This window comes from Hemitrygon akajei, chromosome 9, assembly GCF_048418815.1.
Source record: "Hemitrygon akajei chromosome 9, sHemAka1.3, whole genome shotgun sequence".
Taxonomy (NCBI): domain Eukaryota; kingdom Metazoa; phylum Chordata; class Chondrichthyes; order Myliobatiformes; family Dasyatidae; genus Hemitrygon; species Hemitrygon akajei.
This window is the reverse complement of record NC_133132.1, coordinates 101,103,337-101,130,477: the sequence shown is the minus strand read 5'-3', so window position 1 is coordinate 101,130,477 and position 27,141 is coordinate 101,103,337. Positions and strand designations below refer to the sequence as shown.

At 40.4% G+C, this 27,141-nt stretch overlaps 1 protein-coding gene and 1 long non-coding RNA gene across 4 annotated transcripts in view; one reads left to right on the top strand and one right to left on the bottom strand.

The window, feature by feature from the left end:
• Positions 1 to 11,689, bottom strand: part of LOC140733395 (uncharacterized) — an 83,117-nt gene extending 71,428 nt beyond the window's left edge. The window contains exon 1 of the long non-coding RNA XR_012100276.1: positions 11,274 to 11,689. This is a non-coding gene — a long non-coding RNA (uncharacterized lncRNA). The remainder of the gene's footprint in view (positions 1 to 11,273) is intronic.
• ero1b (endoplasmic reticulum oxidoreductase 1 beta) overlaps positions 1 to 27,141 on the top strand; it is a 109,169-nt gene that overhangs the window by 15,482 nt on the left and 66,546 nt on the right. Inside the window, exon 1 of one of the 3 annotated variants that reach the window (XM_073056661.1) lies at positions 11,966 to 12,222. The exons of 1 other annotated variant lie outside the window; for it this stretch is intronic. In XM_073056661.1, coding sequence (XP_072912762.1) covers positions 12,085 to 12,222 — 138 coding nt within the window. In that variant the 5' untranslated portion in view covers positions 11,966 to 12,084. Of the gene's footprint in view, positions 1 to 11,965; positions 12,223 to 24,638; positions 24,879 to 27,141 lie in introns of those variants that run through there. One more of the 3 variants, XM_073056662.1, reaches the window with a different exon arrangement.

The following is a 27,141-nucleotide window of genomic DNA, read 5'->3' as shown; positions in this document are numbered from 1 at the left end:
AGAATATGAAACAAATCTGAACAAAATTAAAATTTAATACCATCAATTAATGATCTTATTAAAGAAAATGCCTTACAAGTACAATCTCATTTTAAGGACATGACTAATCTCTGTGAAGCTGTTGCTTAGCAACATCACATGCTAATTTCTTTACTTCCCAAGCTCAAGAAGAAAAGACAAAATAGGTGTTTTCAAGCATTGATCACAATTGTAGTGCACTTATAGGGGATGTTACAATGATTGAACCAAGCATGTTATTTTGAAGGTCATGTTGTTGCAACAAGTGTCTCACTTTCCATTAAACAATGGTTCTCAAACTCCAAAGCAGGCTTTGACTAGGCATAGAACAGGTGACCCACAGGATGGCATGAAACTAAACAACAATGTCTACTGTCAGCGCACAAAGTTCAGTTGCAGGAAGAAGATCAGATGCACGACAACTCTGGCAGGGTCTGCAAGACATTACTTCCTACAAAGCAAAACCCAGTAGTATGAATGGCAGAGATGCTTCACCACCAGATTAACTCAATGTCTTCTATGCACACTTTGAAAGGGAGAACACAACTACAGCTATGAAGATCCCTGTTGCACCTGATGACCCTGTGATCTCCGTCTCAGAGGCCGATGTTAAACTGTCTTTAAAGAGAGAGAACCCTAGCAAGGCAAAAGGTCCTGATGGAATAGCTGGTAAGGCTCTGAAAACCTGTTCCAACCAACTAGTGGGAGTATTCAAGGGCATTTTCAACCTCTGACTGCAGCGGGCAGAAGTTCCTACTTGTTTCAAAAAGGCAACAATTATACCTGTACCTAAGAAGAATAATATGGGCTGCCTTAATGACTATCACCCAGTAGCACTCACATCTACAGTGATGAAATGCTTTGAGAGGTTGCTCATGATTAGACTGAACTCCTGCTTCAGCAAGGACCCGGACCCATTGCAATTTGCTTATCGCCACAATAGGTCAACAGGAGATGCAATCTCAGTGGCTCTCCACATGGCTTTAGACCCTCTGAACAACAGAAACACCTATGTCAGGATACTGTTCATCGACTATAGCTCAGCATTTAATACCACCATTCCCACAATCCTGATTGAGAAGTTGCAGAACCTGGGCCTCTGTACCTCCCCCTGCAATTGGGTCCTCAACTTGCGAACTGGAAGACCACAGTCTGTGCAGATTGGTGAGAACATATCCTCCTCGCTGACAATCAACACTGGTGCACCTCAGGGGTGTGTGCTTAGCCCACTGCTCTTCTCTCTATATACACATGACTGTGTGGTAAGGCATAGCTCAAATACCATCTATAAATTTGCTGACAATACAACCATTGTTGGTAGAATCTCAGGTGGTGACGAGAGGGCGTACAGGAGTGAGATATGCCAACTGGTGGAATGGTGCCACAGCAACAACCTGACACTCAAAGTCAGTAAGAAGAAAGAGTTAATTGCGGACTTCAGGAAGGATAATATGAAGGAACGTGCCAATCCTCATAGAGGGATCAGAAGTGGAGAGAATGAGCAGCTTCAAGTTCCTGAGTGTCAAAATCTCTAAGGATCTAACCTGGTGCCAACATATTGATGTAGTTCCAAAGAAGGCAAGACAGCAGCTATACTTTATTAAGATTTTGAAGAAATTTGGCATGTCAACATATACATTCAAAGACTTCTATAGTTCTACCGTGGAGAGCATTCTGACAGGCTGCATCACTGTCTGGTATGGAGGGGCTACTGCACAGGACCGAAAGAAGCTGCAGAAGATTGTAAATCTAGTCAGCTCCATCTTGGGCACTAGCCTACAAAGTACCCAGGACATCTTTAGGGAGCGGTGTCTCAGAAAGGCAGTGTCCACTATTAAGGACCTCTAGCATCCAGGGCATGCCCTTTTCTCACTGTAACCATCAGGTAGGAGATATAGAAGCCTGAAGGCACACACTCACTGATTCAGGACAGCTTCTTCCCTTCTGCCCATGCGATTCCTAAATGGACATTGAAGCTTTGGACATTACCTCGCTTTTTAAAAAAATATACAGTATTTCTGTTTTTTCATGTTTTTAAAAATCTATTCAATATACGTAATTGATTTACTTGTTTATTTATTGTTGTTTTATTTTATTTAACAAATTTCACATCACACGCTGGTGATAATAAACCTGATTCTGATTCTGCATACACTAAAACAGAGCTTGATTTAGCTGCAATAATCACACATCAATGACTATCGAAGGGCAAATGGGCTGGAAGAGCAAGGGGAACAGCTACAGAAAAGGATGGAGCAACTTAAGTTGAAGGACAAACGTGCTGGAAGAGCAAAAGGAACAGTTTAAGTTGGGGGAAGAAATTGCCACACATATGGGTTAAAGTGCTAAGGACTTCAAATGTGGTGCGCAGAAAAAGTGCTCCAGTAGGACAGTCTTATATTCTTATATTCTTGAATTCTTATATTGGAAAAGCAGAAAGATAAACACCCAGTATCAATATGGATTTATTTGTTCCTCAAGTGTTTGGGATATGAATAAAACCCCAAAAATGTAGTTCAGGGCGTTTTACTCTCAGCTTGCACTAATGAGACACACTGAACCTATGTCATATCTAACAACTCAAAGTACTCATAGAGACATTAACTTGCAGCATGGAAACACTTCTTGTTTTAGATGATAAAGGTCAGAATAGTACTATTGATATTATGAGGAACCGTATTGGTACAACAGCAACACATTTCATCTTCGCCTAAAAGAGAGATTCAGATATTTGATGGGAAGCCATTGCAGTATCATGCATTTCCTTGAACAGTACACTGGAGGATGCCCTGGAGAACTTGTCAGAAGTGCCAGCATGTTGATCTTAAGAAAGGATATCTAAAGGCCAAGGCTTTACTACAGGAACATTTTGAAAATGAACAGAAAATTGCATCTGCCTACATGCAAAAATCTCTTTCTTAGGTACTTATCAAATCTGAAAATGTGAAAGCTCTTCAAGACTACAGTCTTTTTCTTGTAATGCCATGGAAGAAGTGCAGTATATGCAAGAGCTGGACATGCCTGCCAGTATGTCGATTGTCATAAAGAAATTGCCCTATATACTTGGAGATAAATGGAGAATGGTGGTCTGTAAACTGCAAGAAAGGCAAAACCATAAGATTACTTTAACTGACGTTGATTTTATAAAAAGGCAAGTAAAGATTTTTACACACTCAGTCTTTGGGAATATACAGGATGTTCCATCACTGGCAATAAGCAAAGGTGTGAAAAAAACTAAGTCACAATTTTTTTCTAAAGTTAAAAGAAGCAGCTTTACCACTACTGTGGCCACTGAGAAGTAAAGCTAGAAATTAACCTGTAACTAATGTGAAGGAAATGGTCTCATTAGCCAAAAGTGCTTAACTATTCTGCAAGAGCGAACATACATTAAATTTGTGCCCTCATCTGGAGGAAAGGGCTTCCCTAAAAGTAAATGGTGTCTGCTTTGGGTGTCTGTGTACAGGACACATCAGCAAAAGGATTGCAGGAAGTGTCTTTCATGCAAGTTATGCAGTGGCAAAAATCCCAATGTACTTCACATTCACTCCATTGGAAAGAGTGCACAAACAAAACAAGCCTTGAAAGAATCAGACACAGCAGTCAGTAGTGTCCTGGAATCTAATGGCCTTACAGGGGCTAGTGATCATGATTATAAACTTACCATAGTTCCAGTACAAGTGAAGTCTAAGAAGGAAACAAGACAGTGGTTGCTTATGCTTTCTTTGATTACGGGAGTACAGTAATGTTCTGCACAGTAGGCCTTATAAACAAGGAAAAAGGGCATGTCCTCTCTTGCACACCTTGGTTCAAGAAAAAATTGTGAGTAGCTACATTGTTTCAGGATTAGAAGTGAGTGGCTGGCTTAGTGTAAACTATTATGAACTACACAAGAAAGTATGCCTGTCCACAAATTCAACATTCCATGACGCAGGGAATTCTAGGTTGAACTCACCTGAAGCATGTCAATTTGCCAGAAATTGATTCAGAAATTGAGTTACTGATGGGAACAAATGTGCCTGAGGTGATGGAAGAGACTGGGCACAGCCAGAGCTAACAGTTAACAGGATCTTAGTTTTGAACTTGGATGAGCTTTGGCAGTGACAGTTCAAGTCAGACCTTCCCGAATGCAGTCAGGATGAACAGGTTGGTTTGTCAAGAGAATATCTCAAGTTTATGGAGTTGGTTACAAATTCTGCAAAATTGGTGGATGGTCACTACTAGATTAGTTTGCCTTTCAGAAGGAAGCAGGTTAACATGCCAAATTATGGAAGATTGCTGAACAGCATTCTCCAAATCTAAGGAAGAGGTTTAAGAATGATTTGTCATTTTACACTAACTACATGACTTCAAGACCTGTGAGGTAATGTTACAGTTATATAAGACCTTGGTCAGATCCCATTTGGAGTACTGTGTTTATTTCTGGTCACCTCACTACAGGAAAGATGTGAATACTATAGAGAGAGTGCAGAGGAGGGTTACAAGGATGCTGCCTGGATTGGGGAGCATGCCTTATGAGAATAGGTTGAGTGAATCCTGGCCTTTTCTCCTTGGAGTGACGGAGGATGAGAGCTGACCTGATAGAGGTGTGTAAGATGATGAAGGGCATTTACCCAGAGGCTTTTACCCACGGCTGAAATGGCTAGCACGAGAGGGCACAGTATTAAGGTGGTTGGAAGTAGGTACAGAAGAGATGTTGGGTAAGTTTTTCACACAGAGAGTGGTGGGTGCATGGAATGCATTGGCGGTGGTGGTGGAAGCGGATACAATAGGGTCTTTTAAGAGCCTCTTTGATAGGTACATGGAACTTAGAAAAATAGAGGGCTATGTGATAGGGAAATTCTAAGCAGTTTCTAGAGTAGGTTACACGGTCGGCACAACATTGAGGGCTAAAGGGCCCGTAATGTGCTGTAAATTTATATGTTCTATATTGTTTTCATGAAGGATGCTATCTCCAAGGTTATGCCAAAAGAGTGCCAGCAGAGGATCTGGAATGCAGTGATGGGGAAGTCTGGTATATTCCACATCATAGTGTTTATCATCCTAGAAAAGAGACTGGATGGGTTTAGTAAAACTTGGTTAGAACCATAGAACATTACAGCACAGAAACAGGCCTTTTGGCCCTTCTTGGCTGTGCCGAACCATTTTTCTGCCTAGTCCCACTGACCTGCACCTGGACCATATCCCTTCATACACCTCTCATCCATGTACCTGTACAAGTTTTTCTTAAATGTTAAAAGTGAGCCCGCATTAACCACTTCATCTGGCAGCTCATTCCACACTCCCACCACTCTCTGTGTGAAGAAGCCCCCCCCCATGTTCCCTTTAAACTTTTCCCCCTTCACCCTTAACCCATGTCCTCTGTTTTTTTTTCTCCCCGTTTTTTCTTCAGTGGAAAAAGCCTGCTTGCATTCACTCTATCTATATCCATCATAATTTTATATACCTCTATCAAGTCTCCCCTCATTCTTCTATGCTCCAGGGAATAAAGTCCTAACCTATTCAACCTTTCTCTGTAACTCAGTTTCTCAAGTCCCGGCAACATCCTTGTAAACCTTCTCTGCACTCTTTCAACCTTATTAATATCCTTCCTGTAATTTGGTGACCAAAACGGCATACAATACTCCAAATTCAGCCTCACCAATACAACCTTATACAACCTCACCATAACATTCCAACTCTTATATTCAATACTTTGATTTATAAAGGCCAATGTACCAAAAACTCTCTTTACGACCCTATCTCCGTGATGCCATTTTTAGGTAATTTTGTATCTGTATTCCCAGATCCCTCTGTTCTACTGCATTCTTCAGTGCCCTACCATTTACCTTGTATGTTCTACCTTGTTTGTCCTTCCAAAGTGCAATACCTCACACTTGTCTATATTAAACTCCATCTGCCATTTTTCAGCCCATTTTTCCAGCTGGTCCAAGTCCCTTGGCAAGCTTTGAAAACCTTTCTCAATGTCCACTACACCTCCAATCTTTGTATCATCAGCAAATTTGCTGATCCAATTTACAACATTATCATCCAGATCATTGATATAGATGACAAAAAACAATTCACCCAACACTGATCCCTGTGGCACACCACTAGTCACAGGCCTCCACTCAGAGAAGCAATCCTCCACTACTACTCTCTGGCTTCTCCCATTGAGCCAATGTCTAATCCAATTTACTATCTCACCATGTATACCTAGCGACTGAATCTTCCTAACTAACCTCCCATGCGGGACCTTGTCAGAGGCCTTACTGAAGTCCATGTAGACAACATCCACTGCCTTCCCTTCATCCACTTTCCTGGTAACCTCCTCGAAAAACTCTTAATAGATTGGTTAAACATGACCTACCATGCACAAAGACATGTTGACTCTCCCTAATAAGTCCCTGTCTATCCAAATACTTGTAGATCCTATCTCTTAGTACTCCGTCCAATAATTTACCTACTACCGAAGTCAAACTTACTGGCCTATAATTTCCTGGATTACTTTTAGAGCCTTTTTTAAGCAACGGAACAACATGAGCTATCCTCCAATCCTCCAGCACCTCACCCGTAGTTACTGACATTTTAAATATTTCTGCCAGGGCCCCTGCAATTTCAACACTAGTCTCCTTCAAGGTCCGAGGGAATACCCTGCCTCCACGTACTCCATAATTTCATCCCTAACAATCGATTCCAACAACTTCCCAACCACTGATGTCAGGCTAACAGGTCTATAGTTTCCTTTCTGCTGCCTCCCACCCTTCTTAAATAACAGAGTAACATTTGCAATTTTCCAGTCATCTGGTACAATGCCAGAATCTGATTCTTGAAAGATCATTGTTAATGCCTCTGCAATCTCTCCAGCTACTTCCTTCAGAACCCAAGAGTGCATTCCATCAGGTCCAGGAGATTTACACACCCTCAGACCATTAAGCTTCTTGAGCACCTTCTCAATCGTAATTTTCACTGCAAATACGTCACTCCCCTTACACTCTTGAATGTCCAGTATACTGCAGATGTCTTCCACTGTGAGGACTGATGCAAAATATGCATTCAGTTCCTCTGCCATCTCTGCATCTCTCATTACAGTATCTCCAGCGTCATTTTCTATTGCAGCTGTATCTACCCTCAACTCTCTTTTACCCTTTATATACTTAAAAATGATTTTAGTATCTTCTTTGATATTAGTCACCAGCTTCCTTTAATAATTCATCTTTTCCTTCCCAATGATCTTCATGGTTTCTTTCTGCAAGTTTTTAAAAGCTTCCCAATCCTCTATCTTCCCACTAGCTCTGGCTTCATTGTAAGCCCGAATTTGCTTTCACTTTGGCTCTGACTTGTCAGCCACGGCAATGTCCTTCTTCCATTTGAGAATTTCTTCTTATTTGGAATATATCTGTCTTGCACTTCCCTCATTTTTCACAGAAACTCCAGCCATTGCTGCTCTGCTGTCCTTCCTGTTAATGTCTCTTTCCAGTCAACTTAAATCCCCAACAATTACCACGACATTGCCCTTCTGACATGCCTTTTCCATCTCCAGCTGTAATTTGTAATTCACATCTCAGCTGCTGTTTGGAGGCCTAACTGACATTAGGGTCCTTTTACACCTGCCATTTCTTAACTTAACCCATAGAGATTCTACACCTTCTGATCCTATGTCATTCCTTTCTAATGATTTAATATTATTTCTTGTACACAAGGCCACATCACCCCCTCTGCCTACTAACCTATCTTTCCAATACATCCTCTATCCTTGGACATTCAGCTCCCAATGGAAGCCATCCTTTAGCCAAGTTTCAGGGATGGCCACAACGGCATACTTGCAAATTTTCACATTGTAAATCTCAAAACTACACAGACCTGTGTCATTCTCATAATTATCAGATTTTTCATCAACAGCATTCAGATTAGTGCTCATTTTGATACTGCAAATTGACTTTTTATCTTTTTCTCTTCCCTGTGCAGCCCATTTATTTTTGTCTGCCTGATACGTTCATTGTATGTGTTCTATTTTGTTGCATTTTCTGCAAGGGTGTCTTTAAATCTGCATTGGTCTCATGCATGTGAGGCCCTTCCACAACAGCAACACAATTTATTCAGCCAGGCCGGTTCCTTTTTAAATGTTCCAATTTTGTTCACGCTCACTTTCAATCTTGACTGCAACTCAATTGCGTCTCTGTCTCCTGGTTCCAATGATGCAGCTATTTCAACTGCTCTTTTAAATCTAAGTTGTGCTTTAATTAGGAGCCATTTTTGAATGCTTTCTTATAAGGTTCCACAAACTAAACGATCTCTCAGTGCATCATTAAACCTGTCACTGAACTGTCAATGCTCAGACAACTTCTTCAGTTTAGGCACACTTTATAGTTTAGATTCCCCTGCTTACGAGACCTAAACCCTTCTGCAATCAACAACAGTTTTGGTTCTATTTGTTCCATCATTACTTTCATGATATCAGCAAAGCTCATTTTGGCTGGTTTGGTTGTCTCGTAAAAATTAGTCAGCACACTATATAGCTTTAAATCCAATGCACTCAACAAAACTGGCGTTCATTTCTCATTGGCTATTTTCATTTACTTCAAAATACAGCTCACTTTGCTCAGTGTACATATTCCGGTTATCTTTTATACAATGGAAAGGGCCTGTCTTTTATTTATGATTATTATCACCCGGTACTCACAGTTGATGAATCTGTGAGTTTGCCCATTTTCTGCCTTTTTGAAAACTCTGCCATGTCTGTTCCTTCCCAAAGAAGCATGCTGTGCTGTTTTTTTAATCTATCATTTCTCAAAACACTTTTGTTTTAAACTCTTCACATTTTACTGCACGTAAACAGGTCGGAAATTGTCTCAGGTTAATTTAAAACTTGCTTGTCGCCACTGTTAAGTTTTGTAACTCCAAAACATAAAATTAATTGAAAGTAAAAACATGGAGCTGGGAATGCATGTCGTAGTTTCATTTGTACTTTGGTGAGATGTGCATGAATATGACGTGATGTAATGATGTATGCTATTCATGTACTTTTACATCTAACTGCAATCAATTATTTGAATGAACAAGAATATTATTCTAGCACTACTGAAATATTAAATACACAACAAAGCTTATTGATTAGTTTTGAGGGGATGATGGTATTGAAGCAGAGCAGTGGTCAGTGAAGCCCATCCTGATGTATGGATCTTTGCTGTCCATATTTTCCAGGATTGAATGAAGAGCCAAAGAAATGTTAGTAGGTTAATTGGTCACATTGGGTGGCATAAGGTCATTGGGCCGGAAGGGCCTGTTACTGTACTCCATCTTTGAATAAATAATTAAAATATTGGAAAAAAAAGGAACTCTTCTTTTGATTCTTTCACCTACAATAAACGGTAATTTACAGAAACCAATTATAATCTACTGACACAATTGTGGAATGTGGAAGTAGACGGGAGCACCACCTCTCACAGTGCGAACTCCGCACCGATGGCACCCACAGCCAGATTCTGCGCCGGCAAATCACAAACACGAGATTCTGCAGACGCTGGAAATCCAGAGCAACACATACAAAATGCTGGAGGAATTCAACAGGTCAGGCAGCATCAATGGAGAAGAATAAAGAGCTGACAACTGGGGCTGAGATCTTTCATCAGGATGGGAAAGGAAGGGGGAGTAATCAAAATAAGGAAATGGGTGGGGGGGGGGGAAGAGGAGAGAGTCCAGGCTCAGTGACAAGTGAAACCAGGTGAGGGAGAAGGGGCTGGTGGGCCAGGAGGGGGAGGTGGTAAACACTGAAGAGATTTGACAAGGAGAAAGGGAATGAGGGGAGGGAAGAAATGGGCAGATGAGGAGAAGCTAAGGAGTGAGAGGGGAATAGAAAATGAGGGGAGGGCAAGGCAGGAGAAATTACCAGAAATTAGAGCAATAGATGTTCATGCCAGCAGATTGGAGGCCAGCCAGATGGAATAAGTGTTGTTCCTCCAACCTGAAAGTACCCTCATTGGGAAGGTGTAGCACTTCTGCTTGCAGGAATAAGTGCCAAGAGGACGATCAGTTTGAGGTATGAATGGACAAGGGAATCATGGAGAGAGAATCCCTGTGGAAGGCTAGAATTTGGGGGAGGGGGAGGTAAAGAAATGAACAATAGCTGTTGTTAAATTCACTTATTGCGAAAACTTTGCTTTCAAAAATTCTTTAATTTGTGTTCTCAGCTGTTTTCTGTTTGCACAATTTGTCTTTTGCACATTGGTTGTCAGTCATTGTTTATTCATTTGTATAAACGTACTGTATACAAATAAAACAACGTTCCTCCAGACCAAGGTGCACAACACAGTACCTTTAACTCACACACAACGCATAAAGTAATGTTACTAGAAATAAATTAACGAATAATAAAACATTCCAGAAGATTTATATTTAGTGTAAGGTGCATTTACGACACAAGTTTAAAAAGTAAACAGCGCTTCATAAGTGATGAGACCAAGGTGGTGGCAAGGAGTTCCGTAGTCTCATGGGTTATAACAGCTCTTATCTTAATGCCGCGGTAGCTCCTGCCTGATGGTTGGGGGGGGGGGGGGGTCAAAGAGATGTGGGACAGGTGGTAGGGATCTCTGACAATGCTAAGTGCCCTGCGTACGCAGCGCCCCCAGTAAATATCTAGTTCGAACGGAAGAGACACCCCGATGATCCTCTCAACAGTCCGCGTAATCCTTTATAGGGCCCTGCGGTCAGATGCCTTGCAATTCCCGTGCACAACGGTGATGCAGCTAGTCAGGGAAACACACACAAAATGCTGGAGGAACTCAGCAGGGCAGGCGGCATCTATGCAAGAGTACAACTGACGGCCGAAGCGGTTCGGCCCGTAACGTCGACTGTACTCTTTTCCATAGTTGCTACCTAGCCTGCTGAGTTCCTCCAGCATTTTGTGTGTGCTGCTTGGGTTTCCAACATCTGCAGATGTTCTCTTTTTTGGATCTAGTCAAGTCTCTGTCAAAGGCTTATGTATAGGTATTCTATATATAATTCTATTGTATTTCTTTATTTTCTTGTAAATGCCTGCAAGGAAATGAACGTCAATGTATATAATTACATACACTTACTTTGATAATAATTTTACTTTGACTTTGAAAGTATTTTGTCTATTAAGAAACAATACCTTTCATACTAGCAAGGCAATTTCGTCTTAAATCGGCTTTGTTTCCAACATGAACAATTACCGTTTCCTATCTGTTCCTTACCGTCTCACTCTGCATTTCAATGCTCATATTATCGCTCAAGGCTTTACATATGGGTATAGTTACCTTCGCTAACGTTGTTGGTCTGCCAGGACATCGAGATGTCCATAGGACTGCTGCGGACTGAAACAGAATGGGATTCCAACAGGAAGTCCGAACGCAATCAAGTATTTCCGTGTACCACATTTGCAGTCTGGAGTATGTATTCAGGTGCGGTGTGACCTCTACAAACGGGCTTCCCGACAACGGCTGTTACTGTTTGACGCTTCTGTTACCAACCCCTTTTCCAATTGATGTTTATGCGTCAGTTTCGGAATGCCGAAAAGCGAGGAGAAGGTCTAGCGGTTCCAAGTGTGACTGATTTGTATTGGATTCGTTTGGGGTCGAACCCCATGATGTGTGTAACAATCATTTCGTTTAGTTTTACGCTCGTGTACAGAAGAGTGACAATAAACAATCTTGAATTTATATGGAAAAATATTCTATATGAGCGATAGTTGTACCTGTTTTCTATAGGAAAAAATAAATAAAAACAGGTAAAATATATGCACAGTATGCGGCAATTCTGCAGCATGAGCCATGCAGAATCCTCCCGTACGTGGTGATACAGTGATCCCGTAGGAAGACCGTGAAGCTCCAGTGAGGAGTATGCCAGGAGGAGGTGTAAAAGATTCAGCCTGCGCTGTACTGATGGTCACAAGTATCACACCCGCCGCCTCCGTCAGCCTGTCAGCTACTGGGTCCTAGAATTTTTTTCTTTACCAACTTCCTCTTCCGGTTGCTGCCCGCGACTCGGAGATAAAGAGACCTTAACAGCAGACCGGGGCTGCGCTGGTGGACAGTAGCCCGGGAGGAGACGAGGCTGGGACCGGAGGCGATGAAGGGTGGAGCAGCTCTGCTTTCCGTGCTGCTCTTCCTGGGCAGGGCCGCGGGCGGCGGCGGCGCTGGCTCCAACGGCAAGCCCGCCAGCGGGAGCTGGGCCCCAGAGCCGGAGAGCGAGGACTGTTTCTGTCATGTAAGTTTCCAGCCACTCCGCCGGGACTTCATTACCCAACACCTCAGCTACCTACCTGCTGTGAAGTATATTAGAATAATTTTATACTGTTTATAGAATTTGGAGATACATTCTGTGTAGTAGGATCCCATGAAACAAGCAGATTATAAAAGTACAAGTTGACTTTATTTCCGTGGATGTTGGCGGAATAATAACTATTGTGCATAGCTGTATGTACCAAATCCCTCGATCTTCCGGTAGCTCTGGTATGTTTTATACAAATCTGAAAGACTAGATTTGATTAACATCTCGGCTGAACCTGGGCACTTCCTCGGGCGAAGCGCAGTATCGTAGCAAAGAGAGGAAGTGCAGTGCTCGTATTTTGGGGAGCTTCAGCCCAGATAGCTTGTGGATTTTGTTTCCGCTATCCAGCGTTGCATCCTTTCACATGATTCATCTGTACAGTTACAGACACAAAATGCAGGCCCGATGAAGGGTCTCGACCCGAAACATCGACTTTTCATTCCCCCTCCACAGACGCTTTACAATTCCAGGAATACAGGTTCAATTGCTGCCACTGACAGTAAGGAGATATACGTGTTTCCTGTGGCCGCATGGGTTTCCTCCGGATGCGCTGGTTTCCTCTCACATTACAAAAATGTACAGGTTAGGTTTAGTAAGTTGCGGCGATGCTGTGTTGATGCAGGAATCGTGGCGACACATGTGAGCTGCCTCCAGCACATCCTTGGACTGTGTGGGTCATTGACGCAAACAGTGCATTTCACTGTATGTTTCGGTGTACATGTGACAAATAAAGCAAATCCTTAATCTGTGCTGCATTCCTCCGGCATTTTGTGTTGCTCGTGATTTCCAGTATGTGCAGAATCTCGTTGTTTATCATTTGTAGAGCTCACTGGCAGTGTTGAGAAAGGTTTTATACTTCAGTTGATCACGTGATCAGGAAATATTGCGTAAAGAAAAATCAAGTCCCTCTACTTTTCATCAACATAGTAAAGGCATAACATTGAAGAATATACGGGGGAAGTTTAAGGTTGTTCATAGAGCCCATATGTCTAAATCTAAACTATCTCAATTCTACCCTAGCATTAGTCCGCTCTGTGATAAATGCAAGAGGGCCTGGCCTCTCTCATCCATATGTACTGGCTCTGTCCTAGCTTGGAGAAATTCTGGAAAGATGTCTTCACTACATTATCGGGTATTCTGAATCAGCACCTAGAACCAAACCCCTTAATTGCTCTGTTCGGTTTTTGGGGCGAGACAGATTTATGTCTGGGTCCGACCAAATGCCAAATACTATCCTTTGCCTCTCTCCTGGCGAGACGCTTGATCCTCCTTAGATGGAGAGATGTTGCCCCGCCCACTCATGAGCAATGGCTTAACGACATTATGGCCTGCTTGGACCTCGAAAAAATTCATTATTCAGTTCTTAATTCGGATCTAAAGTTCCATAAGGTCTGGGGACCTTTTATCGAGTACTTTCATAACCTTCCTCTTGACTAGGGTTTTTTTTTCTTCTTCTTTTCGGTCCCTTGCTTTCAGCTCCCTTTTTTTCTGGTAGTAGGCATTATTATCCTCTGTTGCTAAGTGTATTCACAGTCTGGGAGTTTGACCGTCCTGACCTATACTCTTTATACTGTGTTGTGGTCAGTCTGGAGTTGTTTTTTTTTCTTGTGTTGTGGGACTTGGGGAGGACACTAAGCTTACTTGTCTTTAATTTAGGTGCTTTTTTGTTAAATTCTCTTCCTTTGTAGCATATTGTTATTGTATGCTTAATTTTGCACTGTATTAATGCTCCTCATTGGGATTTGGGGTTTTTAATTTGTAAAATGTTTTGAAAAACTAATAAAAAAAAATTTTTTTAAAGAAAGAATATACGGGGGAATATTCTTGATGGTAATAAGAATAAAGTGCTCTATATAGATAATGTAGCTTTAAGTGCTTTCCAATGAGAGTGCAAATATGAAAGTACAATAAAAAGTGAAAATAGAAGACAAAAAGATGTTAGTTAAAGGCAAGGTTAAATAAATAGGTTTTGAGCTGGTTTTTAAAAGAGTTATCAGAGTCTCCATCCCATAGTTTTAGGTATTGAATTCCACTGTTCAGGAGCATAGTTCAAAAAAGCTGACCTGCCAATTATCTTTTGAGAGAGATTTTTAAATTTAAGAGACCGGCATTAGAACTTGAGCAGGATTATAAAATGGAAAAAGAAAATGAGTCTGTAAATTAGTGGATCTTTAATTCCCCATATCCCAGAGAGTAGTGGGTGCCACATCATTGAATATCCAATACAGTATTTATATATTTGGAGTACATGGACACTGAGTGTTATTAATTCAGCAAAATGTTTGCTGATCTGGCGTTTTTCCTAACTGGTCCTGTTGAGCTAGTGAGCAGGTTCAAGGGACTGTTTAGCCTGCTCTTGTTTATGTTTTTATATAAACTCTCATTAGTGAGGTAGTGTTGTTGGGTTCATGGATCATTCAGAAATCTATTGGGAGAAGTGAAGGAGCTGTTCCTAGAACATTGGTTGTGTGTCTTGTACCTCCTGTACCTCCTTTGCTGATGGTAGCAATTAGAAGAAGACAAGCCTTGTGCTATGTATATCCTTACTGATGGATGCTGCCTTTTTTGAGGCATGTCCTTGATGGTGGGAAGGCTTGTGCCTGTGATGGAGCCCACTATGCTAGAATCTATGAAGTTTGTGAAAATGTGGGGAGAATAGGTTAACAGGGAAAGTTAGTGAGAAATGTGATTGTTCTGAAAACTGGCATAGACATGACAGGCTGAAATATCCTTTGTATCATATGGAAATATATAGAAAATATATGCTTTCTTAGGTCTTATACTGAATGGAAAAATCACCAACTATCTTTCTACAAGGATACAGAGATTACTAAAAAAGTTCAAAGTAAATTTATTGTCAACATACATACATGTCACCATACACTAACCTGAAATTCATTTTATTTGCGGTAAATACAAAGAAACACAAAAGAATTAAAACACAAGATGGACACACAACCAATGTGCAAAAGACAACAAGCTGTTAATACAAAATGAAATAAAATAATAAGAATAATAAATAAATAGATAAGCAATAAATATGAAGAACATGAGATGAGTTCATAGGTTCTGGGAACAGTTCAGTGCAGATTGTAAACAGGAAATTGAACCTGACCATTTCTACAAACGTTTGTATATTAACCTCTGTGTGGAGCCAGAAAGAACATTGTACTTTTAATATCTCTAACCTTCTACATGGGGTTTCACATTTCAGAGCCTATTTGGTGCCTTGTCAATGATCTATTCCAGTATTCAAGCCAAACATAAAACTGTATCATCATTACAATATGAAAACTAGACGAGCCACTCCGATTTTCAGACTTATTAAGTAGCTCCTAACATAAAGTTGCATTTATATGGTCTGTTTCATAACTTCACCATGTACCAATGTGTTTTCCAGCCAATTAATTACTGTTGTAAAACTGGTCAGTGTTGGAACCAAAATGGAGAATTGGATATTATGGACTGACAGTCATAATTGGCAACTTAATGACTGTACAATGTAAGTGATGTTGATTGAGTGGCATACCAGAACTTCCCACTCTTCCTATGTCATTGTATCTTTTACAGAATCTAGGAGGTCAGGTTTAATTTCTCATCAGAAAGGCAGTATCTCTTCGGTACTGCACAATGGGAGGAGGGGGTGGGGGCAAGGGAGTGACTTGGATTATATGATATCTCTCCAGTGGAATTTGAATATTGCAGATCTGTGGTCCACTGGAGACTATTGCCACAGGGTAACAACTGACATATGTCTGGATATGTTTTTAATGATTTTGTGACCATGTATTATTCAAATTTCTTGTTTTTTTGAAGTTGCTAGTGATCTCCTTTAGTTGATATGTTGAAGTATTATTCCCGAAGTGACAATTTATATACCGTAACTTTTTTTCTAGGGCTTGAATGCACTTTCATATTTTGCTTAAGTATAGAATGATAAGTTGATATTTTGACCAGTTGTATATATTTATTCTAACTTTTATTCAAGTATATGTTTGCAAAGGAGAATATTGCCTGTTCAGTGTTGCGGGAGACTATAATCTTATTGCATGGACATTTTTCATATTTCCTTTGTCATAAGTCTTGATAGAAGTGAACACCATACATCAATTCTTAAATGTGGATGCCAAGCAACTTAAAGCTGTTTACCCTCTCAACCCCAGATCCATTGATGTCAATAGGGGTTAGCTCATCTCCATTCCTCCTGTTAATCCACAGCCAGTTCCTTTGTTTTTGCGACATTGACAGAGAGGTTGTTTTCTTGATACCACTGTTTCAGAAAGATGACTTATTTCCTGTCGGCCACCTCGTTATTGTTTGAGATTAGGCCAATCAATGCAGTGTCATCAAAAAATTTAGTTAGCAGATTAAATCTATAGGTGGCGACACAGTTATGGGTATACAGGGAGTAAAGGAGGGGACTTAGTACACCTGTGTTGAGAGTCAGAGGGATGGAGGTGAGAGAGCACACTCTTACCACCTGCTGGCAATCTGACAGGAAGTCCAGGATCCAGCTGCACAAGGTAGGCTCAAGGCCGAGGTCTCTGAGCTTCTGAGCCTGGAGGGAATTATGGTGTTGAATGCTGAACTGTAGTCCAAGAACAGCATTCTCACATAAGCATTAATGAGCAGGTGTTCCAGTGTACCTAATAAAGTGGCCACTAAGTGTAAATTTTATTTCCATAAGGGCCAAGGTCACTTACATCATTTGTTTAACAAATAACAGGTTGTTTTGAGCTAAGCACAATCTTTGTGTAACTAGGTTGCAGTGCAGATATTAACCATAGAGCCTTTCTTTGTGGTGAAATTACGTTTATTTAATAGGTAACACAATTTTTGGGTTATCACTATTGGAATTGATCTCAAGAGATAAAGATTATTTGTCACAAGTACTTTGAAACATACAGTGAAATGAATCATTTGTGTTAATAACCAACACAGTCTGAAGATGTGCTGGGGGCAGCCCGCAAATTTCATCATGCTTCCGGTGCCAACATAGTATGCCAACAACTTGTTAACCCTAACCCATACATGTTTAGAATGTGGGAGAAAACACAACCACCCAGAGGAAACACATGCAGTCATGGGAAAAACTTACAGACAGCTGTGGGAAAAGAACCCCAATGGCTGGCACTGCAAAACATTATGCTAATCTCTATGCTACCATGCTGCCCCACGGGGTCAGTGAGGAGCATGGATGGATGCATCTTTATTATATAGCATTCACATTTCATAAATGGTCTGCAGAAGGAATGCTGTGTGGGATTGTGTCTTCCATGAATTTCTGTAGTCCAAACTGCTCATGGTATTATTGAAGCGACATGTGGATTGTGTACCCTGTGTAGAACAATGTCCTTACAGGCAGTTCCCAGTAGGGTCTGTCCCTGAGAGCGATTATAACCCGACTGTTTTATAAGTTGGAATTGAACACAAAATGGTGCGTGGGAGAGAGTCACAGAAACAGTCATGACAAGAGAGCGAGCTGGCTCAGGAAATGTGGCTCAGTGAGTCTGCTTGGCGCTCCTGCTCTTCGCAGCTCGACCCAATTGTTGTAGCTTGGTGAGACAGGGGCGTTGGGGGGGATAGACACAGAGAAATATCCTTTTCCCACCTGGCAGAAGAAGTCTGCAGCAGCTGGCATATCTATTCCCAGTCATCCCGCCAGTCTCCCAAATGTTGGATTGTACATACAGGGACCCCATAGGTTGGGTGTTTGTTACCTGCAGAGGATCTGTGGCAACATATTCTTCTCATTCTATTAAAGAGGCAGAGAGGCTGAATTAAGATACAATCATTACATATTGCACATTTTTTATGTTAAGAAGGTATCGGATTAGAACAAAATTGGTAAATTAAGAAAATAGAGTTAAAAATAGTGTGGTAATTTGGAGGCAATAATTGGATGTGGCCCCGGAGGAAGGTGGTCCATTTACTGATGGAGCAAGATGTATCAGAGACCCTGGTGTCAGTAAATGATCAGTGTTTCTTTACGTTAGGGTGATTTGGGCATAGATTACGAGATTAGAAGCACTTTTGAGAGATTGTAGATGTTATAATATAAATATAATAATAAGCAAAAAGGATAGTAGCAGTTTTAGACCATAAGACATAGGAGCAGAATTAGGCCATTCAGTCCATCAAGTTTGTTCCACCATTCCATGGCTGATTTATCTACAAAGTACCAAGGCTTGTTAATTAACATTGTGCTTGTAAGAAAATATGATTCTTGATTTTGCAAACATTGGAAGCAAATAGCAAAACCAAGATATTGTGCAAAATCTTTGCACATCTCTGATTAGGCCTCAGCTGGAGTCATTGTGTAATTCTCAGAACTTTTTAGGAAGGATGTTAATCAATTGGTGAAGTTGCAGAAGTGGTTTACAATCAGGACAATAAACTTTAGCTTGTGTGAAAAGATTGAAACAACTCATTCTACTCCTTGGAGCAGTGGTTGGGTAAATTCAAAAAGAGAAGTTTTGAAATAGCAAGTATGGAAGAAACATCTCTCTGTTAATTGAGTAGGTTACAAGTGGTCAAAGATTTATTGTTTTTGGAAAAAAATAGGGTTCTGAGCACTAATCTTTCAAGGTTGAAGGTTTGGAATGAGTGGAATCTGAAGGATTGATGGAATCGAGTTCATTGGTAACTTACAAACAATAATTAAATGTGTGCTTTAAAAATGTTACTTTGCAGGGTTACAGAGAGAAAGCTGGGGTCAGATGAATTATATTGGATAGTTTTAAAAGATGCAGCTCAATGACTGAAAACTTGTATATGATGATCAACTCAATTGACCAACTTGATATGTGTTTAATCCTAATATTCAACAAGGTATGTATTCTTTTCTGATTCAGTTTAAAGCTGTAGTAGAGCATTCAGAAATATACAGTTAAGGTAAATGAGTTGAGCACATGGTATGTTGGTGCCAGAAGCATGGCAACACTTCGCGGACTGCCCAGCACAACCTCCACTGTTTTGATAAGATTTGACTGAAATAATGCATTATTTTACAGTTGCTCTATAAGATTTATTACAAAATTCCACATTTAATGGCATGGAAAATGAATTTGTATTGATGTCTTATCATTGAGCACTTGACCAAATTAATGGTTAGAATTGTAAAGAAAGAAATGGAGTAATACAGAACCATTTATAAATTTGGGATGCCCCAAAGCATGTTGTGGTCTTTTTGATGTTGTAATGTGAAGAAATATCTTTCACATTTTGCATATAGTAAAGATCCATAGAGCTCTCCAATTTTAAAATAAAATTGATTATGCTTGTTGTGATATTAGTAGAGGGCAAATTCTGGCCCAGACCCTTGTTATGGCGCTCTGAAACAACCAATGCCTATTAGTCAGCTGACAACCAAACTCAAGCTGACTTTCACTGACTGGTCGTCATTCCTGTCAATATCTTAAACATTCTTTGGAAAAACCATTTAAATAGTCATGCTTTAGGATGTACTGTTGAATTTTGAGTTTTTTTGTAGTTGCATGGTTTTACTGAATAAAGGTTTATTTTATGTTCTGGCTTTGTTCTATCCCTTGGTTTCAGGTCTCAGCAGTAGTTATAGGCAAGCAAACACAACAAATTAGTGATGAGGTGATTATTATATTGACATGGCATTTTCAGCAGAAGACTTGCATGCAATTCTAAAACAGCAGCAAGCTCGTTTTGAGGCAGCCCAGTTGAAAATAATTGAAACCTTGATCAGCAGGTTATCAGTGAGTCCAACAACTTAGTGTCAAATACTGAACAGAATTCATGTGAGTCAGTTTTTGCATCCATTACTAACTCCCAGTTCACTGATGCTTCGGGAGTTGTGTTTGAATCATGGTTCAAACATAACAATGATATATTCCAGGTTGAGTTCGCAGTGAAGACAATCTGAGGAAGATGTGCACTTTGCTCCAAAAGTTGGGTATTGCTGAACGTGAGCATTATTTAAAGTTTATTCTGCCTAAGAACCCGTGAGACCTATCATTTGATGAAAATATCCAGCATCTAACAAGTATTTTTGGAAAACAGTCATCCATCGTTAGTGTTCACTATCATTGCCTAAAACTCATTTAGCATGATATGCGGACTTTATCGCATATGCTGGTATCGTCAGTCACGAATGTGAAAAGTTCAAGTTGGGTAACATGAGTGAATCACAGTTCAAATTGCAGACTTCAGGCACCTAATGATGTAGACATTTGCAAACGGCTCATGGTCAGACTGGAGCAAGACCCTGGTGCGACAGACAAGCTGTCTGTCACTTCAGAATGTCAGCATTTGATCAACCTGAAACACAATTCCAACCTGGTCAAACAGAGCCATGTCAATGCAGTTTCCAATGGCCCAGACATCATTACTCAGCAGGTCTCCAAACAGCTTATTGGAACTGTGGTGCGTGACATATGTAAGAAACTGCCAATACAAGAAGCACATTTGCAGCAAATGCCAATGCTGTAGTTACAAAGAAAGCTTGTGCTATCCTTCTCTGTCTTCTAGGCCAATGAAACACAAAGACAAGAATTTTCAAAATCCATCTAAAGCTACAAGAAGTTTAATGGTCACATTCAAAGTAGATTTCGGCTCCAGGAGGATCATATTTATCAACAATCAGTTGGTCAAGCTACAACTTGATACGGCATCAGACATCACCATTATGTCCAAACGCACATGGCCAGCAGCACAGTGAGGTTTTGTGCAGATTTCTCATCTGGTCTTATTGTGGCTGTGGAGACACACCAGTACCCATTACGGGTACCAGCAGATCTCTTTACAAATTTGGATGATGGTAGCTACTTTGAGAAGTTGGACTTAGCTGAAGCCTACCTCCAGATGGAAGTGGTGGAAAATTCACAGGAGCTTCTCACCAATTGCAATACATAAAGGATTGTTTTCATTCCTCTGCCTGCCTTTCGGGGTAAACTTTCCAACAGTTTACATACACCACGCTGAGCAGTGTTGATGATGTTGCCGCTTACCTTGACAACATCATTATGATGGGCACTGATCACACAGAACAACGCCAACACCTGGACCACATTTCAAACAAACTACAGTATTTTGGATTGTGACTTTGGGCATAAAAATGCAGCCTTCGTCTTCAATCAAGTACGTATGTGAGATTCATCATAAATGAGTAGAGTCATCACCCAAATCCTGAAAACATCACTGCTATCATAAAGAGACCTCACCATCAGATGTCAGCACTTTTCTATCATTCTTGAGCATGATCAGTAATTATTCAGCATTTCTTTACCGACATCATGCATCGCTCTCAATTGTGGACTCCTGCTTAATTTTTGGAGACAGAATAGTGATTTAATGAACAACCAAGAGTACGGAAACAATTTCCTCTACCACTGAAATCCTCATCATATTCATTACCGTGCAATGTATGTTGCAATAATTATGTTGTAACAATTCATCTACGGGTCTCCCATTGTCTACCTCCTGAAATTGAAGCAAGTGTAAGCTGTACTACCCCTTGAGACTGTTCCACCATTCAATAAAATCAAGGCTGATCCTGTGGCTTTTCCACTTCCTTTCCCTCCTCTGTTATTTCCCTATCTCCACTCCCTCCGATCCTCTAAGTGTCCAAAACCTATCAAATTCAGTTTTGAATATATTCAGGAAGTGACCTTCCACACACGTTGTGGGCAAGAATTGTAAAATTCAATACACTTTGCATGTTACTTAATCCTCCTGTCTCCTAAACAGTTAGGCTGGGATCATAATGACAGTGTATACCCTATCTGGAGAAAAGAGTCTCTCAGTATCTCCCTAGACAATCCAGCTTGATATTAAATTTCTTTTTGTTTTTAAATTACCGTAGTCTGTCACTTTTGCCCACTTGCTGTAATCTTGTGGCCGAAGAATCCCTCAGTTCTTAAAATCTTATTCTTGAACAGCCCCTTGAAACTTATGTGTACATCAGAGATGGGTTTGTTTTATACAAAGAGTGGTGGGTCTGTGGAATGTGCTACCAAATGTGGTGATGGAGGCAGATATACAGTACAGTGAAAAAGTCTAAGGCACCCTAGATTTTTATATAAATTTTGTTTTAGATCTTTATGTTTTGCCTTCTGCATTAGTATGTCAGTAGAAAAAAGCAAATTTTGATTTCCAAACATACATTTTCCAAAAAATTAATTGTTACAGAGAGATTTTAGTACTTTGTTAAAGAAAGAATTATATCAAGTAATAGACAACTTTTCAAATAAAAACTTGATTACTTTGATTTGTTTTTTTCCTGTTTACTGCTCTTCATAGTATATGTTTTGATATGTAAAAACTTGCATAGTTCTGTTTTAGGGACGTTCGAGAGACTTAAAATAGGCACATGGATGAAAGAAAAATGGAGGATCATATGGGAAGGAAAAATTTGATTGATTTTATAGTAGGTTAAAAGGTCAGCACAACATCATCAGTCTTTACTGCGCTGTACTGTTTATGTTCTATATCTTTATCTTTTATGATGCTGTTTAAAGCCAACTACTTTGACTATAAGCGTTTTGGCATTTTTCCCGTGGCTCCTGAGAGGTGGGTCTTTTTTTTAAGCAGTCATAAAATGAAAGATGCTACAACAACAACAAATTTAATTTTGTATTTATGGAGGAAGAAGAAACAAATAAAACATCTTAGAAATAGGACCTGCTTCCCAAGCTCTTGAAGGAGATGGCTAAGGAAATGGTGAATGCACAGGTTGTCATCCTCCTAAGTTCCATTGGTTCTGGAATGGCTGGTTGGAAGATAACCCATCCTTACTTCCATTCAACCCTCTAATTTGTTCTCTAACATGCTAATCAACTTTTGTTTTTTAGTTAATTATCTGCATTACCCTTCACTTTTCTAAATTCTGATCCATGCTAATATATTACCCCCAACTCCCTAGAATGCACCAAATGCACCAGAATAATTCCAGAAATAGGTGCATTTCCTCTGAGAAGACATTTAGCAGGCATTATCTATACGCTCAGGAGTTTAGAAGAATGAGAGGTGATCGTATTAAGACATGCAAACTTCACTTGGGGTTTGACTGGGTTGGATACAGAGGATAAACACAAGAGATTCTGCAGGTACTGGAAATTTAAAGCAATACACACAAAGAGCTGGAGGCATCAGCATGTCAGGTAGCATCTACGGAGAGGAATAAACAGTTATTCTTTTATGCCAAGATCCTTCATCAGGACTGGAAAGAAAGGAGAAAGAAGCCAGAATAAGAAGTTAGGTGGTAGGGGAAGGAGCATATTTCCTGTCTAGGACTAGGCAGCCAAAGTGGGAAGGACTGAGATGAGAAAAACTTTTTTTTCACTTTGAAACTTTGGAATTCCCTATCCAATACAATTGTGGGGTCTTGGTCACTGTATATGTTCTAGGTAGTAGATAGATTTTCAGATATTAAAGGAAATCAGAGAATGTGGGCTGAATACAGGAAATGTCATTGAGCAAGAATTATTTTAATTGAATGGCGGAGATTGACTCATGTAGACAAATAACGTGCATTTGCTATTGCACATGCATTTAAGCTAATGAAAACACTTCTCACAGGTTGAGGAAACCCAAACTTATGCCTCTTTTTTTTGTACATTCAAGATGTTGGGCAACACACACAATATGCTGGTGGAACTCAGCAAGTCAGACAGTACCGATGGAGGGGGGGGGGTATATTTCCCTAAGACCTGATGAAGGGTCTCAGCCCGAAACGTGGGCGATTTATTCCCTTCCTCAGATTTTGCCTGGCCTGCTGAGTTCCTCCAGCATTTTCGTGCATGTTGCTCAAGATAGCCAGTATCTGCAGAAGCTCTTAGTTTTTACTGTTAAGAGCTCTGTCGACGGCTGTTCAGGCTCAGAGGTCTGTTTGAAATCCACTGTACTGATTTAAGTTGCTGACGATTTAGTTGTTTGGTGTCTATTTTCATTTCATGTACCATGCATAGTGCTGAATAGAGAATTTCCCAATGCACCATTCAAGAGCAGTTCCGAAAAAGCCCACCTCCCCGCTGACTTGGATGGGTGCTGTGGGGGTTTCTAGATGCATTGCTGCTGCATGGTAAACGTGGCTAACCTTCATTGGCTCGCTGGATAAATTCCAGGCTACGGTGGGAGAGGGAGGAAGGAAGGAAGGAAGATTGTTGGTCGTGTGAGTGTCGGCGTCTGCAGCGCGAAGACGTTGGGCAGCGTGAGCGAGAGGGACTACATTACCCGTGAGGCTGACTGCTGCGCGCCTGCGCATTGGAACCTCTTACAGTATGTAATTGACAGAGAGAGGCGGCGGCCCGTAGCTCATGGAGGCGCCGCCTCTTTTCCTCTCCCTCCTCCTCCTCGAAGGCGGGGCAGCAGCGAGAGAGACCTTGATGATGTTCGTCGCAACGTGCGCCGGCAGCTCACCTATCAGTCACTCCGAGGGTCGGTGTTAGTCCGTCCGTTCGTCGCTGGGGTAACGGCTGGTCTCCTGTCATTGACGTCAACGACAGTCGGAAAACCCTGGCGCAAGGTTAACGGTAACGGCAGCGATGAGTAGAGTGCGAGCTGCGCTGACCGTCGTCTGCAGCCTGTGCGCGCTCCACGCCGTCAGCAGCACCTTCACCGGCCAGGTACGGTGTTTGTCAGCGGCGCCTCGCGTCGCGTCGCGTCGCATCCCCGGGACTCGGTACGGGAGAGCTGGCTGCGCGGCCAGCCGTCTCGGTCACCCAGCCTCAGACTCTCCCTTTCCGTGGATGCATATGTCTCTTAATTTTATTTGATTCTAAAAGCGGTAAATGGAACGGAAGGCAACATTTCAGCCGCGTTCATCTCACCAAAATATTGCTGCTTGCTTTAAGCTTGTACGAATTTTTTCAAACGTCACTGCGTACTGCTGCACTGAGAGCCTTATCTTAGTCAAATAATTCAGATTTAAGTGGTGGAGGCCGTATGCATTTTTGTTTAAACAAACTTGCAAAACATTTTAAGCGAATAAAATGCGGTGTAGGTTTATTGGTGGCTATTTATATAATTTGTATTATATGGTAAGGAAAATCTGGACGATTGTATAGCTGGATGGAGAGTTAATTTAAAAATATACAATGCGTATGCATTTTATTTATGCATGTTTGTAATTTATATTTTATAATACTTGACGGGGAAGCAAGACTTGCATCTTGTTTCTAGACCAGTGGATGTTCACGGCTTCTGAAATGTTGATCAAAGTTCTCCAATAGGAATAATGCAAAAAACAATAGATGACAAGATAATCTGTGATAGTGGATGGGGGAGAACTATTAACCAAGGCACCAGATATAATCTCCTGGCTTCTTAAAATATCTCCGAGTGAAAAAATGCCATCTTAATTTAACAAAATAGAAAATATGGAAGATCCAGTAGATATGCTTTTAATACAAAATGCGGAAAATATAGATTTAAATATATATTTAAGGGCAAGTGTTCGTAACAAAATTGTGCTATTTTGAACATATGAAGGCAATATGATTGTTTCTTTTGGTTAGGGAAATTTAGTGTTGCAGTGAATCTGTATCACAGTAGATATTCTAAAGAGAGCAAAAGACTAGTCTTTAGTGGTTTGCAGATATTCAAAATAATTACATGTTTTTATGTTTACAACAAAGGTCGGCTGTATATTAATTATTAATATGCTACCTCCCACAGTATTGAGGATCTTATCCACTTACGAAATAGATATATGTTAAGGAGATAGTTCTGATTTCATAGGATCTAACAACAGTTTTGCATCAGCTCCCAACAAAAAAAATGAAATCTCACCATTGAGCTTTGTGGATGAATGTGTACCATGTGTATTAGACCAGTTTGAATCATATTTTAATGAGATTTGGATAAATGGGCATGATTTTTTCTTTGTAGAGATGCAGTTGTAAGCCACGTAGCAAAACTGATGGAATCCACTTTGCTGTTCAGTCAACTATCAAACTTTAACATTCAATTTTAATGTGCACCTTTGACACCACTTCTCTGCCTTTCATTTTAAGTTTATTCCTTTAAAACTGCCATTTTGTCCAAGTCTTTGGATATTGACCTTTATGGAGTTTGACAATGAGTATAACTCCAATAAAGCATCTTGAAGCATTTTGTGCATTTAAGCTACCATATGGAATAAACAGTCTTTGATTTTAAATTTGCATTCAAGAAGTATATCTCTTCTGTTTTACCCATTTTAATTAAACCAGATGGTGCAAAATTGACAAATACAAATTATGTGCAGAATTCTACATTCATTGCTTTTTTGCCCAATCAAATGTAATGAAAGTTTTTTTTGCATTAAGAAAAATTTGAAATTATTTTCAGTTTTGTCTGCCATTTGTCATGAAATTTGTTGATTTGTAGCAGCTGTACAGTGTAATACATAAAATTTTTCTACAAGTTACAATAAGGAATATAAAAAATAAGTGGTGCAAAAGTGAGCTAATGTTTATGGACCATTTAGAAATCTGATGGCAAAGGGAAAGAAGCTGCTCCCGAAACATTGAGTGCATGTTTTCAGGCTCCTGTACCTTTTCTCTGATGGTGGTCATCAGAAGGACTATCACTGCAAATTTTTGCATACTTAATCCTCTTATCTCAAATTCTCTGTTGATTGACTTGTATAGGAAAGCTATTTGGGTAGGATTTTGCAGAATTGCAGTTCTTGACTTGGCTTCAGACTTGGCTTTCATCATGTACCAAAGTCCACGCAAGTGACACGTTAACACACTATGCCACTATGCAAGCGTTAAGTGTGCTTTTAAAATTTTGCTTATGTGATTCACATTGTAAATATCATTTCATAATTGGGGAAAACAGATTCTTGATCACATTAAGTATGAGAAGTTGTGGCTGACAAGCACCCACAGTATTGAGGCTATC